This window comes from Danio rerio, chromosome 8 (genome assembly GCF_052040795.2).
Source record: "Danio rerio strain M-AB ecotype USA chromosome 8, GRCz13ab, whole genome shotgun sequence".
Classification (NCBI taxonomy): Eukaryota; Metazoa; Chordata; class Actinopteri; order Cypriniformes; family Danionidae; genus Danio; species Danio rerio.
In genome coordinates, this window is record NC_141028.1 from 41,649,783 (window position 1) to 41,668,234 (window position 18,452).

Sequence of the window (18,452 nt, forward strand, 5' to 3'; positions counted from 1 at the left end):
TGGTTTTCCACATTTGACACTTGTTGGTGCTTTTAGGCAGCATTTTTCATGATTCAAGTGACCCAATTCAGTCTTTTTCCTTGTATGTGGCACAGATTGGATATAACAGGCAAATGTGTAAGCTGAAAAAAAGTACATGGATTACAATTGGTTTCATACCCTATTTATATATGGAATCGCATCTGATATGAATCAGATATATGCATTTGTGTCTGCCGTATAAGAGAGTTGGCATATTACCTTGTTAATGCGAGTTGTGCATCAATGGAAAAGTGACTGTAACATGAATTGTCAATTGGACACCAAGCAACTTACTATTTCAGAAGCACAATGGAGGAATAAGGCTCTACTCAATAGAGTCATGCTGAAGTGTTTATATTTTGCTGATGTTTACAAATCATACAGGATGCAAAAGCTTGTTTCTTCCTCATTCATTGCAAATTGCACAGTTGTAAGCATAAGCTTTTTAGGGTCAGTACTTCTACTTTGAATTGTTTTGTGTATAGTGTAAAAGTCGATATCAGATATGAGATACTTAAAGTTAAATGCTCAATAAAAACATTTAAATAATAAACATCAGACCTGGCATCAAGATGAGTGTTCTGAAGGAAGTGTCGTATATGCTCTCTCCTATATGTAGGTATCGCTATACTCTGGATGAACTGTTGGCCATGTTGCATCGGTTGAAAGTTCGCGCTGAGTCTTTTGACTCTTGGGCCAACCGCGTGAAGGAAGCCCTAGAGCAGGATGAAGGCAACAAAATAGGTAACTGTATTTATTTACATCAGTGGTTCTCAACCCCATTCCTGAAGCCCGTCCCCATGGACTCTGTCCTGGAGGGCCACTGTCCTGCAAAGTTAAGCTCCTACCCCAATTATGGCCAGTTTCCACTGAAAGGTTCAGTACGGGTCACCTTTATCAAGCCTGCGTTTCCACTGTCAAAAGGGTACCCTTTTGGTAGGGGTGATTTACAAAAGACAATGTCAATTTTAATGAAGGAAATGTCACAGTAAAGCTGTATGGGTCGTTCACATATCAGATGAGAAGCACTTCTCACAAAACAGACACTTTATGCACATAAATACTTGTGTATAAATGTCCATTACTAACTTTTCTATGAACATGGTTGGATTGTAACTGCAGATCAATGATCAAATAGCCAAACAGCCTACTGTAACCTCTGCAATTATATGAAATATATAAATAAATGCAACATATATGAACACATACAGACCCTTACAGTCTCTGATATGTTATCAATAACATAGAAACTGCACACAGCATACATTTGGTCATTATTTGGGTTCAAAAACAACACAATAGAGCCCACAGTCAGTGCAAACCTCTCATCTGTGTCTGTCATCTTCAGCAGCACATGTAACCTCTTGTTAGAAAGTAATTCCATCATTCTGAGTTCATAACAGTATAAAAGGTGATAATAATAGTTAAACATGGCAGTTTGTTCATATTTTAGGTTGCAGTAGCATCATTTACTGCTGTTTTTTACGTCTTCTCAGTTTTTTTGCACTCCACTTTCGCGTTTGTTTCTTTCTGAAAGGATCGCATATCAGAAGTGCTTCAATGATCATGAGTTATTAATATGAGCTCAAAAAGTTTGTTATTTCAAATGAAGATGTGCAGTGAGCTCTCTGGAGAAAGTGAACTCGCTCGCAATTTTAGAAGGGCTTGTAAAACAACAACAGGACACAGCAGATTTTGTTCTTCTTGGCTTTGTGGCTGTTCATCAAGACAACGACAAGGTTTGTTAGAGCTCAGGTCGATCATGGCTTGTTATTATATGTATATATTATTACAGTGTAGTGTCTCATCTGTGTTTTTAAAAAAGGCGCTACCTTTGATTTCATTCTCCTGCTTCTGCGAGTGATGCATCTCTGTAAACCAATAGCGTTCAGCTGTGCGTCAAGCTTTACCTTGTGGTACCCTTTGGGCGTGTTGATACCCTTTGCAAAGGGTGACCAAAAAGTGGTACGGTACAGTTCACTTTTAGGTACCCTTTGACAGTGGAAAGAGCCATTAAAGCAAACTGAACCACACCAAACCGTACCACTTAGTGGAAACGGGCCATTAAACATGCCCGAACCAGCTAATCAAGCTCTTGCTACAGTAGTCAACATTTGAATTAGCTAAAAATGAAATCGTTCAAGAGGCAAGAGGTTTGTGGTTTTGATGCACTTCAAATGTTTACTATTATAATCATAATAGAAGCTACTTTTGAGGCAAGTTGAAGCTAAGCTACGCAGGACTGAGTTTGGGCCCTGGAGTCTCTGCTAATGAGCTCATGAGTTGAATAAGGAGCGTTTGACTAAGGCAGTGGATCTTAATTCGGATCCTCAAGCACTTAACGCCCTGCACATTTTGTATATTTCTTATTTGACACAAGGATCAGTTCATGGATTTATCTGTTAATGAGATGATGATCTGAATCAAGTGTCCTTAGTAAGGAAGATATACAAAATGTGCTGAGAATGAAAATTGAGAATCACTGGACTAAGTAGGCATGCAAAACATGCAGTGTTGTGAAGGGACCTATGAACTTGGTTGACACTAATGAAAACCATTTTTTGGTAAATGTGCACAACAATGCACTAGTCTTTACAAAAAAAAATTGTGTCTTTAAGTCCAACCATCCTTTAAGCAGTTGACATTCCCTGAAAGCCCACATATATCTCCATCTTTTATCTTTAGATATTAAAGATCTGGAGGTATTAAAAGAAGAGGCAGCTGACAAGAAGTTCCCCAATAATGAGCTGCTCCAGCGCCTCAACACTGTCTTCGTGGACATAGAGAAGTGCGAGAGCAGCAGCACAGAACTCCTCAGCAACAGCCAGAGCAGTAGAATGACCCTGAAGGAGCTGAAGACTTTGGTGGACACCATGCAGAACCTGCCATGTGTTATAAAGCAGCAGGAGGAAGTTCAGGTAGAACATACCAAAGATATGTTCAATCAAATGCTAGTTTAGTTATTTTAAGCAGCATGCATCTATGTGACCATCTGTTAATTGTTTTCTAGCTGATATTGCAGAAGATAGAGGAGTTTGATTCCCGTGCTCAAGTTCTGGTCGACAGCACCAAGAGTGAATGGAAGCAGGACTCTCCTCTTCCTGTGGCCACTGAGATCCAGGCTCTGCTGGAGGAAGGTGCATCACTACCGGTTATTGCCCCAGCTTGTGAGCTTTTGAGTGGGCTGTTGGAGCAGGGGCGCTGGCTGGGAGAGGTCAGGCGGACGTTAGGGCCAGAGGGCAGTGAGGTGACTCTGACTGTGCTAAGGAACTTGATGGAGTCGGGCTGTAACGTACCACAGAGTGTGTCAGTGGAGACCGCAATGGCTGAACTGCAAGAGCTCTTGACAATAGCTGAACGCTGGGAGGAGAAGGCGCAGATATGCTTGGAGGACAGGTGAGCTGGAGGACAAGAGAAGAGCATGTCTTACCATACTGTTACAGCCATCGTTTATCTCTCAATTGTATTTTTGCGAGCAGGCAGAAACACCATTTATCAACGCTGGAGGCTATTGTGAATGAGGCTCAACTAATACCAGTCCAGCTGCCTAATATCCTGTCCCTACAGGCCTGCTTGAGCCGAGCTCGGGCTTGGGTCACAGATCTGGAGGAAATTCAGGTAAGAATAGTTTGGTGGTTCTGAAATAAACTGCTTTTGATGTTGGATATAACAATCAACCTGCAATTTAGTGTTGATTATGTTGGTGAATGGATCATTGAAATGCTCTTTTTCTGGTGTCCTGTGGTAAAGAATGGTGAGCACTATCCATGTTTGGATGACCTGGAGGGTCTGGTAGCCATTGGGAGGGACTTGCCAGTGAAGATGGAGGAGCTGAAGCAGCTGGAGCTGCAGGTGGCCAGTGCTCACTCCTGGAGAGAGAAGGCCAGCAAAACCTTTCTGAAGAAGAACAGCCAACATAGTCTGCTCGAGGTAAAGATGCAGATGCTTTTGAAATATTGGAGTTGTGGTGGGCCAGTAGGACATGTTCATAGAAGCATTTTGAGCAGTGCTCTCTCAAAAACACTCAGCTGTGAGCACTTTCCCCAACTGTCGGTGCATTTACAAAAGGCTGAACGCAAAACAGATGCTCTGTGGCTCACCCCAATGCTGGCATTCTAAAAACAAAGCACTTCCATTGAAAACAACTGACGAAATATGCTCTGCTTGGGAGAAAAACATTTCAGTCAGTTGACACACACACACACACATGGGAGATGTTTTGTTGTAACTCGCAGTACTAATTCAGACATTTTCAGGAAAGGTCGTTTTGGCAAATTGTTTTGAAGTACAGATACAAACTTTACTTTGACCTGATTTAGGCCCAATCCCAATTCTATTCCTTAGCCCTTCCTCTTACTCCAACTAAAATCCCTTCCCTTTCACACTCTGTTTCAATGGCCAAAGGGTTAGGGGTACAAAAATAGAATTGGGATTAGGCCTTAGTTTGAACAACATCACAATAGTTCTTTCAGTTTGTTTCCAGGCCTTGATGCCACTAATTAAAGTTAAATTGGAAATAAGATAATAAAAAAAAAATATTTTGCAATTTTTTAGGTGCTGTGCCCATGTGTTGAGAAGAGCAAGAAGATGGAGGACAACTCAATGGCTACAGAAGCAGATTCGGATGTCAATGTATTAGGCCTCACAGCTCAGGACCTCAGAGACCCAGGAGCTATTGTGAGTTCCTCTATATACATAACTGCTATATTTAAGTTTTTGTTTAAACTTCAGACAAACCAATTTGCGTGAATGTGTGTATCAAAAACACTGTTCTAAAACATAGTGTGACCTTGAATGTTATAAATGCCGAGTGTTAGCCATTTTCCATAATTGTCTTCTACAGTAGCTTTGTTTCTATCCAAAAATGTGAATTAAATTTATGCGCAAAACTGGAATATCACATAAAAGACTTGCGAATAAAGCAAAGTTTTCATTCAATGAGTCAAAAAGAAAAAAACTTCCCGGTTATCTGGCAGCAAATATCAAAAGTAAAAATGGAATTTTTTTGTGGTAGGAGAAGTGAAATCTCTGCGTAAATCTTTTCTTTATTAATTAAATGACTTGTGCCTCAGAAGACAATGCCGACAATAAATGCATGGTAGCGTTTGAAGGCAGCAGACGCGGAGCACAGGCTCTCTTGACACTTCTGGAGGTAATTAATATAATAACACTAAGGCTGCGTCCGAAACCGCCTACTACTCAGTAGGTACTGTATTTGAATTTAAACATACTACTCGGCCATGAGAAAAGTATGTTCTATACAGTATGAATGTAAAAAGTATGAATGAAATTAGGACGTACTATATCTGCCATTTTGAAATGGTCATGTGACCTACCTGCGTCAGTTGCGTCACTTCACTCCCATTCATGAATTTTTTTGCGAGGCATCATGGGATAGTGCAGCGTGCCTGGAATGCGCACTTCAGAATCTCGCTGGAAGTAGCAAGTCATCCGGGTACTTCTCGCATACTGATTTTCGAATTCTATGAATTTGGACATACTACTCGGCTCGCATAATGATTTTAGCATATTATATAGTATGGAAATATGCGGTTTAGGCCTAATACTAAAATGGTTCAGGCATTTTAGAATGACCGAAACAACATTTCAGATGTTTTACAATGCGCTCAGCCTGCTGGTTTGTCCATTCACACACTTTTTTATTACCACCTAATCTCTTACAACAAAATCACATGACTTTGTTTTTTAAATGCACATACTAGAATTTGTTCAGTTAAAGTGTTTTCATTGTAGTTTATACACGTCTTTTCTTGTCTAAAATGTGCATAAAAATAGGTGGATGGACACATCGCTAGTGACTATGTGGCTATGTTTTTAGATCATTCATCCATGTTCTGTTTAACGTACATCACACATAATTAAATGCCAACATAGGAATTGTACTTTCAACTTTAGAATTTAAAGGCCACTCACTGGGTTTTTGGAACTCAGCCTAGAGTTGTAATTAGCGACCCTGATTCTGGAGGCACACCAACAAAAAAGATTTTAGTTACTGGAGTGTCTACAGTAGTCAACATTTCAAGTGGATGATTATCTTTCATCACAGTTGTCCAAAAACTATTCAACAAAATTCATTCTTGACTTGGTCCATCTCCAATGTTGACCACTATATAAATAAAGGTAATTAGTTAAATTGGATGCTTGATTTGGAAGAGTTTAAAGATGAGTGCGGTTGGTCTTCATGAGAAAAAGGATTTTGAAATCTCTGCAGGCAGAATTATAATGCCATTCCCAAAGTAATTGTAAGTTTTACATATTTGTCCCATTTGTGTCAACAATTACAGGTAATGGCATTTAAAGAAGGGGAGCGTCTGGAGAAAGAAGCCCTCCTCCGCCTCCAGCAGGTTAATTTGGCGAAACCCAGTATCGAAAATGGAGTAAGCACTGACCAGGACAGTATCAAGACAGAAAAGAAACAGAGTAACTCCATGGAGACAGATGTGCCCCTTAACTCAGACAGTCCCTTGCTGCAAAATGGAGGCTCTTCCCATTCCCTTACCTCTAGCCAAACTGTGTGTGTTTGTGGTGGCCCACCTCGCCCCTTGCTTCACCGGTGCCATCTGTGCAAAGACTGGTTCCATGGAGGTTGTGTGTCCTTCCCACCATTGTTGGCCACTTCAGACACGCATCTTACAAAACCCCTCTGCTGGTGGGACTGGAACACACGTTTCCTCTGTCCGCGGTGCCAGCGATCCCGACGGCCACGGCTGGAAACTATTCTAGCGCTGCTGGTGGCGCTGCAGAGGTTACCTGTACGGCTGCCAGAGGGAGAAGCGTTACAGTGTCTTACAGAGAGAGCTATTAACTGGCAAGGTCGAGCCAAACAGGCATTAGACACTCCAGAAGTACAGGAGGCGCTAGACAGACTGCAACAAGTAGAGGATGAAATGGTCAGTATAAAAGAGGAAGAACCAGAGGAGAAAAAGAAATGGAATGGAGATGCTGTAATTGTGCTTTCTGACTCGGAGGAAGCAGAAGATGGTGTTATCGATCTGACGGAAGATGGGAACTCGCCAAAAAAGAATGAAAAGAACGCTGTTAATGGTACACAGGTGAGCTTGTGCGATTGTACATAAATAAAGAAATCTATAATATACACCTTTTCCCCCAAGGCAGTTTGAGTGCTAGTTTTGAGCCAGAGCATAGTCCCAAATTGGTCCTTTGACTTCGGACTCCAAAATGTTGCTGGGTAAAGGCTGATTTATACTTCTGCGTCAAACGCCGGCGTATGCTACGACACTGACGCATAGCCCTTCGCCGTGGCCGTTGCTGACGTGCACCTCTCAAAAAATGTAACTACACGTCGCAACCGCGTAGCGCAAGCTCTGTGATTGGTCTGCTTGGTAGCGATGACGAGTCTGGGCGGGACCGAGAGCCGCGCGAGCTGCGCTAGCCCAATGGAGCGATTGTTTTCAAGTGTGGAGTCCCGTGAAAGAGCTCCGGATGGAAAGTTTTGTTTTGTGTTTACCTCATAGTTAAAGTTCTTGCACGTCCGCCGGTTCCTGCCTCAAAATGAGTGAGTTTGAGCCACTTGTACATCCAGGAAGTGTTCAGGAAAAGCAAACAGTAGCGAAGAAACTTGACACAGAGGAACATTTACACCTCACTGCCAACTAGCGTTTCAGAAGTGTTAATGCAGACCAACAGAGACAGCGCAGAAGTATAAATGCACAGCTTCGGCCGTTGTATGCGCTAGGGTTTCGCCAGTCGCTTGACGCAGAAGTATAAACCAAGCTTTAGTAGAAAGAACCACTTGTATTGGGTGCTCAGGGTGGGTATGGTGAACGCTATTGTGACTGCCATTTTCGAAATCACAGCAGAACCCGATGCTTAACACGTTATTCTAATGCGCAATCTCAGTCAATAAAAATGACTGTGAGGTGCACAAACACATTGGATCAGGTTTCCCACGGCTCGTAGAATTTCTGTTATATCATAGAGTTTTAAACGTTTATTCCAGACAGCGAAAGAGGAATAAATATTAATTTTTTTATATTTATATTTTGATTTTTGTTGTTCAGAAATTTTTGTTTGTCATTTTTACTTTCCATTTATCAAAAAATATATCTGTACAGTGTTTATCTCGTTATTTTACGTGTTTTGCTTTTTTAATGCTTAGGCTATTCTTAACTGCCATTTTATTCTTTTCCCACTTGTCAACCGGCAATCAAACACAGTCACCAGACTCATAAAATACTGTCTGTGGCTGTTTTTTGTCTGCTCTGTGCTCATCCCTTCTGCATTTTGTGGGGCGGAAAATTCTGATTGTTGTGGTCCAAAATTACATATTTTTTGGTGACCTATCTTAAAATTTGGTGCCTCATTTCTGCCGTTTCTTATGTGTATTGCTGTGAAAATATACACAAATTTACAATTGGTTCTTTACGTTTTTGACCTCAAGACCTCGAGAAACTATATAAATACTATATATACTATACTGTATAAAGCTTAGCCAACTACATCATTTTGATGCCTGAATGATTGTAAGTGATCAAAATGACCAAACAAGTTGGAAATAATTTAATATTATTTATTTGAGATCATAATTTATTTGAGATCATGTAAATTCTGCTTTTTTGTGAGTAAAAACCAGGGAATTTGATGTTTGGCTTCTAGTTTGAGCCCTGTTCGATTTGCCGTGTGTGGATCTTTATGTAGGTTTACAAAGTGGTAGTTCACCCAAAAATGAAAATGTATTGACTATTTACTCATCCTCAGAACTTAAGACTTACCAGAAAAAAACAGCTCTAACCCTAGCACTAGCACTAAACTAGCCCCCTTTCATGTTTGTGGAAAAGGAGTATATGTCTAGCCATCTTTTCTTGTAAGTTTACAAAAATATGTCTGTCTTCTGTCCAGTCTGGCTGTGAAAATGGAATTGGCAGGAAGTCGAGTGCGCATGAAGTTACAGGTTTGTTTGGTTGTTTATATTACTAGATTCCTTAATGTTTGTTTTCAAGGTTTTTCTTTTATTGATTTTCAACCCTGTGGCTCTTATCAGGGGTGGAGTCTCTGTTGTCACTAGTGCCGAGTCTTAAAGGGCCAATGGTGGAGCTGAAAACATCTGTCAGAGCACAGCTGGAGGAGCTTCAGCTTGAAGGAGACCTGCTGGAGGTCACGCTTGACCAGACACACGCCATCTACCGCATCCTTCAGGCATCATCTCAGCCGCCCCAGGACACCTTGCGGACACTCATACAGGTAAGGGAGGAGTGCTTCACTTCTTCTCCAGATTTATGCTGTGGAGACCATATTCTTTTGTCATGATACAGAACTGGAGCAAGTCAAAATCTAAAGGATTCATTTGTCACAGAGATAATTGTAATTTTCCATTTATAATATATTTTTTTCCATTACAAAATTATAGATGAATGGGATTTTATAACACAAATATTGTCTAACTTTAAATTCTTAACTCAAATCTCTTTTTTTCTGGTGGCTGCCGAATTTGCATTGTTCAAAGTACTTCTTGGCTAATCACTGACTTGACATGATGAATAATGGAATTCAGTTCAATTCATGTTTATTTGAAATTAGTGAATTTAAATATTTAAAATTGAATTGAATAATGTGACACTATTTTGATGGTCCGTTTGTTGAATTAAGTTACATTGCATCTACATGCCAACTAATTCTCATTAGATTATAAGTCGACTGTTAGGTTGGGGTTGTGGCTTAGAATTAGTGCAAGTTGACATGTACTTGCAAAGTTTCTTAAAGTCAGTTAAATGTCTGTTGGAGGAGCAGTATCAACAGATATTAAACAGACAGTCTACTAATACTGAAATGGACCATCAAAATAAAGTGTTACAGAATAATGTTAGATGCATTTGTAGCAGGAACTAAACCCTTCCATGTTATTGAAAGTGGAAACGAGAAGTTAAAATGTTAAAGGGTTTCACTGTTCGTCATCGTCTTGTGTTGTAAGTAGTTAAGCATGTGAGCGGTTTATCAATGAACTCTATATTCAGGACTTTTTATTTCGGTAATACAAACCGGTTGCTTCCTGTGAACTGTCAGTCACCATGTTTAAGATCTTCCTTGTTTAAACTCTTTGATCCTGTCTGCAAGATTGAGACCCAACATAATGTGCGTCTCTCAACAGACAAGATCCACAGCATTAAATCCCATTGTGCTGCACCACCTTTTTCAAATTTGGGCATTTATTTTACCACAATGTTCTCTATGGGCTTTTCAGTGCTCAGCCACTGCTCCTTTAAGATGCTTACGTTTTTTTAACATCTTTTCATCTTGTTTTATGCTTTAATAACAGAATGAATGCTTGGGTAGACTTAGGTAGCATAGACTGTAAAAGATATGGACATAGTCCATGACTTGAGAGCGCAAATAAAGCTTACAAGTAGGCATGGCCAATCTTTGCCATTTTGTTCGCGCGTCATCGCACCGACTGGGGGCGACCAAATAAGGGCAAAGAGGTGAAGTGTCAGTGGAGCTACAGATTCCTGCTAGCATTTTGCTTAGACTGGCCTAATACTTCATTACCTGCGACAAATTTGTGTTCTGACCACGTGATTGGTTGGTTACTATATCAATAAAGTGATTAGTCTTTTAAAAAAAACTGTTACTTAATACATTAAGCCACCAAGCTTTGATTTTTATGACATTTTTCTACAGGAGGTAAATGAAATAACTCCCAAATACTTTATTTAAAGTCTGTGTTAGTAAATGCAAGGCCATTGATGAAATCCAGGCATAACACTGACAACGTTTCAGATGACTGTTCTAAAGCCTCCCGCTAATTAATCTGTCAGATTCTGGAGTGCATTACAGGTCTAAAGAAAAATTTAAATTGATAAATTATCTTAAACAAATACATTTATAGATATGGTATATAAGCATTTAATTTCACTCACCTAGGAAATGGAGGCGACATGAATGGTTTGTGAGCACAATTAAGTGCACACAGCATGCCATATCATCTGTTAATTGTAGGTAATAATTCTAAAAGGCAATAGACTGGGTAAAGCCAAATAAAACAAAAATACAATTTATATGCCAAGCTCAGCAGCTAATCAGCCGGAATCAGCTGAGATGATGAGACAGTAAGCAGCAAGACCTAGCTGTCACTCAAGTGGCCACGCCCCTTAATTATGCAGACTTAATACAACTTACTAAAAACTAAACTAATGAGTTATATATAAAAAAAAAATGTGCACCAAAACCATCTTTTGTACCAGGCTGTAAACATGTTTTTATCCGCTGTAAAATTGGCCAATTTACCATTGCAGTCAGAGAACATCTGGATTTACTGTAGCCACCCCTCAAAGGCAAGTTGATGAACTGCAGTTTCAATTACTTCTGAGGGACAGCGGGAGGTTGCCGCTTGGTTTAACCATCCATTGACCTTATTCTTCTTGTATGAATGGGCACAGCTATTGAAATCGTTTTGGCTCAAGACTTCTGGTCTCATTCGCTTTCATTGATTTCTAGTCATTAAAAATGGCTTGCTGTACTTATTGATGTTGCAAACTAAAATGTTCTTATTGTGTTATACTACTTATGTATAGTCATGAACACGCTTGTCTGTAGAGCAAGTAGCTTGACCGTTTTCTGCCATTCATTACTCCTAGTCACTTCTCCCATAGGCAAATGATTTGGAAGTTCTAAAACAATCGCAAAATTGTATCATTCCGTATCATTGAATATGGTTAATATTCTCACTATGTTAGGGTGCTACACCTGGGTTCATTTGGTTCAGACTAAGGGCAACAAATGATACTTTGTAGCATTTTCCAGCGGTTTTGGTTTATTTACACCAAACTGATTGCTCTGGTATGACCCAGTTAAAACAAACCAAAAATGCAGTCCTGTGGTGTCATCCATGTCAGTTGTTGACCAGATGTGACTTTGAATGCATTTCTTTTACTGCTTTTCAATTTGTCAGAATTAATCTGCGTGAATATTCCTACTGAACTCCCTAAAGTAAACTGAGAGGATGAAAAGAGAACTTTTGTTAGAGCACTGTAAACAAATACTTGCCCTCATCACATAATTCACAACACAGCTGACTACTGCAGCTGGTTTAATCCACAAATGTGCCGTACGTTTGTCAGTTGGGTCTGATCGAATGTGGATCATGTTCTCACCACAAGCGAACCGCTCCAGTGTTCGAAAGTATACCGAGTCCGCCTTTACAAGAGTGTTTTAGTAAAATTGTTTAGTTTGATTTTGGTGTCTTCCATCATACGTTGAGTCATAGATCAGCCAAGAAATTGTCTAGACATTTAGTCGCCACCAGAAGTTCATAAATGACAATTTAGAAATAATTTTGTTACAAAAACCCATAGATCTTGTTCATAAGATGTGCGTTTATCCCCTGGCAGTGTAGGGTTAGTTTATCGTCAAATTTAGAACTAAGAAAAAAAAAGGCCACGACCCAGCGCCATTATAAATAATGGAAAATCCTTGATAAAATGTAAAGGTTACTGATTATACAAAAATCACTTTTGTAAGAGTTTTAAACTAGTGGTGGGCCGTTATCGGCGTTAACACGAGATTTTTATCGGGCGATTAAAAAAAAAAAATAATGCCGTTAAATCTATTCTCAAAGTTGGGTTGGGAGCTGGGTCTATTCTATGCAAGCTATGATGACTTTCACCTTGATATTTTAGCGCGGATGTATACCTGGCTGAGTTCCACTGTAGTGGGTGAGAAAGAGTCTTCAAACCTGTGTGCATTCCTACTGTGAAATTACCACATCTGACATGCTAACATGGATGCAGTTCACTGGAGTGAATCTGATTAATGTTAGCTCAACATCTAACGATCAGGCATCTGTAGAGTTCATGCGTTCAAGTATAACAGATACAAATAAAATGGACTGGGTGCTTTTTAAAATGAGTGATGGTAAATGAAGGTCAAATCGGTGAGCCATCTGACAAAAATAGTGCCCTTCTGAATCAAATCAACAGGATGCCCTTCTGGATCTTTCACTTACTTCGAAGACACTACTGGCTACACTTACATGGACATCTGTAATCTAGTTATTTGTCTTAATAGACAATAGTGCTTTCATTTAAGAGTTTCATGTAAATTTGGGTGACTTTAACTGCAGTTCAGCTGTTTCACTCAGGAACATTTCGTTCATGCCCTGTGACAAACTGGGATATTACACGCAAATAAGGAGTAAGGACTGGTGAGTGTTATGGAATTTAACAACGCAGACCAAAAGGAAAGAAAAAAACATATGCATTTTGCGATATATGTGTGTGTGCAGTCCTTTACTGACAGCCACGTGTGTGGATCTTGACGGAAAGTTTCAAAGTGCTACATGAAGATTATAGTTTGATTGCGGTGTTTACTTCAATGATGCCACTAATATAAGTATACTCTACATGTATTAATTCCATTTCTGTTTTGTCCATTATGACTTTAGGTGAATTAAGGTGATCAAAAAACTTTTATATAAAAGCTTATGTAGTCCTACAGTTCAAAACTCATGTTACCTGAATAAACAGTACAAGTACATCCTATTGAACATCATTTATTTTCATCAACAATTATCATAGAACAGTTTCTCAAGCAGTTTGTGATGCATTTTGAAAACAAGAGATGAGCCCCTGGTCTAATGCGCCACCTGGCTTGAGAAACCCATTCTCGCATATAAAGAGTCACATTTGGACAGCGTTGAAACGATTATTTTAATCTAATTTATGTGCTGTTAACATCTTTGAAGTAATACTGTTGTCGATCAGCGCCACCTCCTGGACTGATCTTTAAAAAAATTCGATCCAATAGGATGGAAAACAACTGCTGAGGCATTTTGCCCTTGTTGTCAGATGGCATCTTGTGCCGTTTAAATGAAGCCTCGTCATCGTTTAAGTTGAAAAATGATTGACACACACACGTAGCCTGTACTGTCCCACTAACACATTGATTTAATAAGGGACACAAAGTGAAAAGAAAGTGGCGTTTTGAAATGACAGAAAAACACAAGCCGTGGTATATACTACACAATTCAAACTAACTCAATGAAACATAAATCAACATGCAAATCAGCCAGCAGAGTATCAGTAATGGACTTTTATTGGTCATTTTTGTAAATTGCATGTTAAGTTTCCTGCCAGTAATCTGGTTTGCTCTATAGTGCAGTGAAGTATTGCATGTGTGTGTCTGTGTGATTGCGTGTGCATTGAAGAGCCGCTGAGCTTACAGCTGACAGGTCGGAAACACACACACACGCTCAGTATTTCTGACGGTAGACACGTGAACTAAAAGAACATTTTTCTCTCCTGCTTAAACCACATCTGATAGATTATAACGGCTTTAAAGCCGCCTTTCCAATGCACATGACATTTTGACAAGACTGTCGTATTACGCCTCCTTGTGGCAGTCATGCGGAATATTCAGTTCTGACGTGCACCATGGGAGAGAAGCGGTTCTGTCAGTGTCTGAAATAAAGAAGTGCAAAAGCAAGAGTCTTTATTTTCTGTGCGATCACCATGGTTGAATGAATGAATGAACAAATGAATACTAGAAACTCATAGACCGCTAAAAAAATATTAAAGGGAATGTGAAGACAACATTAAAATATATATTTGTATTATTTTATTACTTACATTTATGAACATATATGTTTTTTAATAAAGCCGTTTTCTGATTCAAAAACATAACCAAATAAACTAGTATTTCTCATCTCGCGCGCACGGACCTGCTTGGACAACACTGGAATACATCACATCCGGTCAGCCAGTCGCATACGGTCTAGTCGCAGGAGTTCAAATATTTTAACGGAACCGCAGCTCAATTCGGATCCAATTTTTCCGCATACGGAGATGATCAGAACTCCACACAGCTCCCAGACTACTCTCCATTGGAAATGAATGACCTCCGGTCTGTCGCTTGACGTTTGTTGTGTGCAGTGGAAAGGAGGCTTAACACACACCTTTCAAAGTTGTGTAACAAAAACACTCCGTGATCCACTCGAAACGCTATTGAAACTTATTTTCGAAGTGCAAATTACCAGTTGTAAGTTCTGTAAGTTCTAAACATTCTACCGGAAGACGCTGGTCTCTATGGCCCCCTCCATGCAGCAGCCAAGAAAAAGGTCTACACTAAGGCATTTGTAACTCTGCCCCATTTTAATAAGAGCTCTGGGAGCACAATCTCCTTTTAATTTAAAGATACAGTCACCAAAATGGCACAATTTGGATCAAAGCTTAAAAGGGTCAGTTTCAAAGAGATAAAAAAAAACAACATTTGTGCTGTATTTTGAGCTGAAACTTCACATACACACTCTAGGGAGATCAGAGATTTCTTTTACATTTTGTAAAATTGGGGCATAATTGGTCACCTTTACGTAAATAAGGTAATTTGCCTTTAGCTTATTCCTTTTAATTAAAAAGTTTTGCTGTCCCTTTTCGGGTCCTTTCCTACTCAGTGTTGACTGGAGTTGTGTGTTTCAGATTGAACTGCAGGAGCAGAGAAGCTCAGGTCGTGGCAACAAGTCGAAAGACTCCAAGAGGAAGAGAAAGAGCCAGAAAACCGAAGGCGAGCCGAAATCCACTGAGGCTTCAGACTGCAAGAAGACGAAAGCCCTCAATCACAGCCCACCTACAGACACGCACACAGGTACAAAACACAGCACTCTTTATCTGCGAGAGCCACCAGACGTCTGTGAAAGAAACAAACGCCTCTGCTCTTCCCTTGCAGATGTTGTGATGTTTTCCTGAAGCTGTGGAGGAGCCGATGGAGAACCATGAACCACAGAGACAGAAAAGCGCAGGGCTCAGGCTCATTCCCCCACATAATAAGCTCACGTTAATGTTTCTTTTCAACCCATGAAATGGATGATCCTGATCATACTAACCACTGCACTTTTTCTGTTTGTTCGTTTTCTCCTCCGTTTGTGTCTGTTCACTCCCCTCATCCTGAACAGTGCACTGGTGCAGGCGGGTAATCCTGTTTCTCTTAGAGGAGGGATAAAAGGGGATTCGCCCTGCGGTTAAGCTGTCTGTCTTTACAGTATAGATGTACCAAACTGTTCTTAACGCCAATGCCGTGTGCTGCATAAAAATGACTTGTCCAGGTATACACACGTTCACACACACATACTCGGCGGGGCAAAAGGGGAGACTGGCATTGGCTGCCACGATGACACCGTATTCTTTTTGTACAGAGTCTCACGTTTTTGTCTGGGAGGCTCGACGTTGTGAATAAACTAGTACAATATTTTGAAAGTGTGACAGAAAAAAACAAAGGCATTTACGTTCTGGTGCTACTTTCCTAAGATAGGTTCCTGCATAGTCCTTTTCCACTTCTTCATTGTCATTTCCTTTCAGTGCTTCTGTTGTGTCTCTTAAGCTTCCTGCTCTCCTCTTCCTCTCCACACAGCTGTACAAACTCTCACTTTAACTCCCTTTATGTCCATCTTCTTTTGTCGCTGGGGTTCTAATATTATTCTATTATTATTATTATTATTATTATTGGTATTGCTATTGCAGACACACGCGGTCGTGAGTTTGTGTATAAACATTTTCATTTCCATGTTGCCTTTGTTTCTTTTCACTCTTGTTAGAAAATAAAAGTTTAGAATTGTTTTAGGAATCACTTTCATTTACTGTGAGGCGCTTTGACTATCAGGAGTCTTCAGTTACTGAAGCGTTAGAGAGGAAGATGCTTAGAGGTGTAAATTCACCCTCAACCATCAAAAAATGTTGGTGACTTTTTCCTTAATAGAACATGAGGGAATTATAGTTTAAGTTTGTAGATTCAATTGGTTTTCGTGATGATAAGGTGTCCGCGGGGTGTCGTTAAAGTCTTAACTTTCAAAAACTAAACTATAGGCCTAAAAAAAGCTTAAATTCACTAAAATATTATCTTGTAGGTCTTAAATGGTTTAAAATTGGTCTTAATTTTTTTTTCAAAAGTTCACACTTAGATATTGCTTGATGCTATTAGCAGGTTTGGTATGCTGTCCCCGAAGAGAACCCTGAGCATGGAGATAATTGAGCCCAGGGCTCCTGCCTGGTCAATTAGCATGTCTTGAGAGCTCTCCATGGTGAAAGGGGATGGAATTCTTCCAATACAAAAATAAGGCAGTAGGATGAAATCTGTCTATTTACAGAGAGTCCGCAGAGGGTCTTAAATCTCAAAAATGGAATTTTAGATCTTAAAAACTTTTAAATTTGCTGAAATATGGTGTTGTAGGTCAAAGGAAAATTATGTATAGTTAACCAATCTGGCCATAACCACCCATGCAATCACCAACAACCCATCTCAAAACCTTTAACTTTTTATTTAAAAATGTAGTTTTTAACTATATTTACCATAATTAATTATTGAATCATAATATTTGTTCAAAAGTTAACTACTGAGAACACTGACCTGGACTGATTGTTGTGCATACTTTTCGTTTATTTTTGTTTGTAAAACTTTTAAAACATGTCCATTATTTTTGTTGTTGTTGTTGAAAAGTATGTTTACATCTTGAGGAACAGTATTTAAAATAATAATAGTAATATTAATAATATTAAATAAGTAATATTTAAAATATTTAAATTTGTAATTATTAAATTATCGTTGTATTATTAAATATATTAAATTATAATAATTTTTTTGATAGGAAAAATATTTTTTCATCTGGGCCATTTGAAAAACTCCTAAGCTCTGTATGAGTCTAAAATTTCAGTCATAATGGTCTTAATTTCTGAAGCTGCGGTCACAATAGAGTTTGAGCTTGCAAAATTTTGTTGTACAGCGCTGCGAAAAGGGGCGGGATTAAACAAGATGATTAGCCATTTCAAAAAGCGAGCGATTTTTCCAGTTCCACATTTTAAATTTCTGTCCAGAGAGGTCATGTTTTGATCCTCAATTGGTCTCACACAGTCAAGTGATGCGATTTCGCAGGTCAGAGTTCACCCAGCTTGAACTTTGCAACGCAGCGATCTGAGAAACTTGATGCATGGGCTTGCGTTTCTGGTCTGATGCATTCACATGCGCTTGAATTGAAGTCTATGGGGAGAAAAGTCCAGTGTGACTGCTGCTTTAAAGCCTTAAGTTTAACTTGAAACCTGCGGAAACCCTGATTTATTGTAGGCTTAGATTGATCTGATTGGTTTATTGCTGATTACAAACGAGAGACCAGCCGTAATCAGTCAAATCACATGCTCTTCCCAAAATTAGTTTATAAAACTTCACTTATGTAAATCAATCCAACACGCATCCAATCACCAACAACACATCTCAGTAAAACTTTCGGAAGAGTCTGTTGATCATACATTAGCTTAGGTTATGTTGGAAAAAATATAAGTACAACCCATTTTGAAAGTTAATATTTTTATCCATTTCTCAGTGAATATGGGTAATATATATTGGTGCATTTAAACAAAACAGATTAAATAGAGAAGAAAGCTGAAAGCCTGTAACTGTGGGCCTGCACAGTTCAGCTC

At 39.4% G+C, this 18,452-nt stretch overlaps 1 protein-coding gene across 6 annotated transcripts in view; it reads left to right on the plus strand.

Annotated features, from left to right (window-relative positions):
* kdm5c (lysine demethylase 5C) overlaps positions 1–16,608 on the plus strand; it is a 43,070-nt gene extending 26,462 nt beyond the window's left edge. For all 6 annotated transcript variants that reach the window (XM_087263344.1, XM_087263347.1, XM_087263345.1 and 3 more), the window contains 11 exon segments: positions 641–765; positions 2,707–2,939; positions 3,032–3,417; positions 3,501–3,639; positions 3,772–3,951; positions 4,576–4,698; positions 6,327–7,094; positions 8,902–8,953; positions 9,044–9,243; positions 15,468–15,633; positions 15,715–16,608. In XM_087263344.1, coding sequence (XP_087119470.1) covers positions 641–765; positions 2,707–2,939; positions 3,032–3,417; positions 3,501–3,639; positions 3,772–3,951; positions 4,576–4,698; positions 6,327–7,094; positions 8,902–8,953; positions 9,044–9,243; positions 15,468–15,633; positions 15,715–15,734 — 2,392 coding nt within the window. In that variant the 3' untranslated portion in view covers positions 15,735–16,608.
* Positions 16,609–18,452: the final 1,844 nt, after the last annotated feature.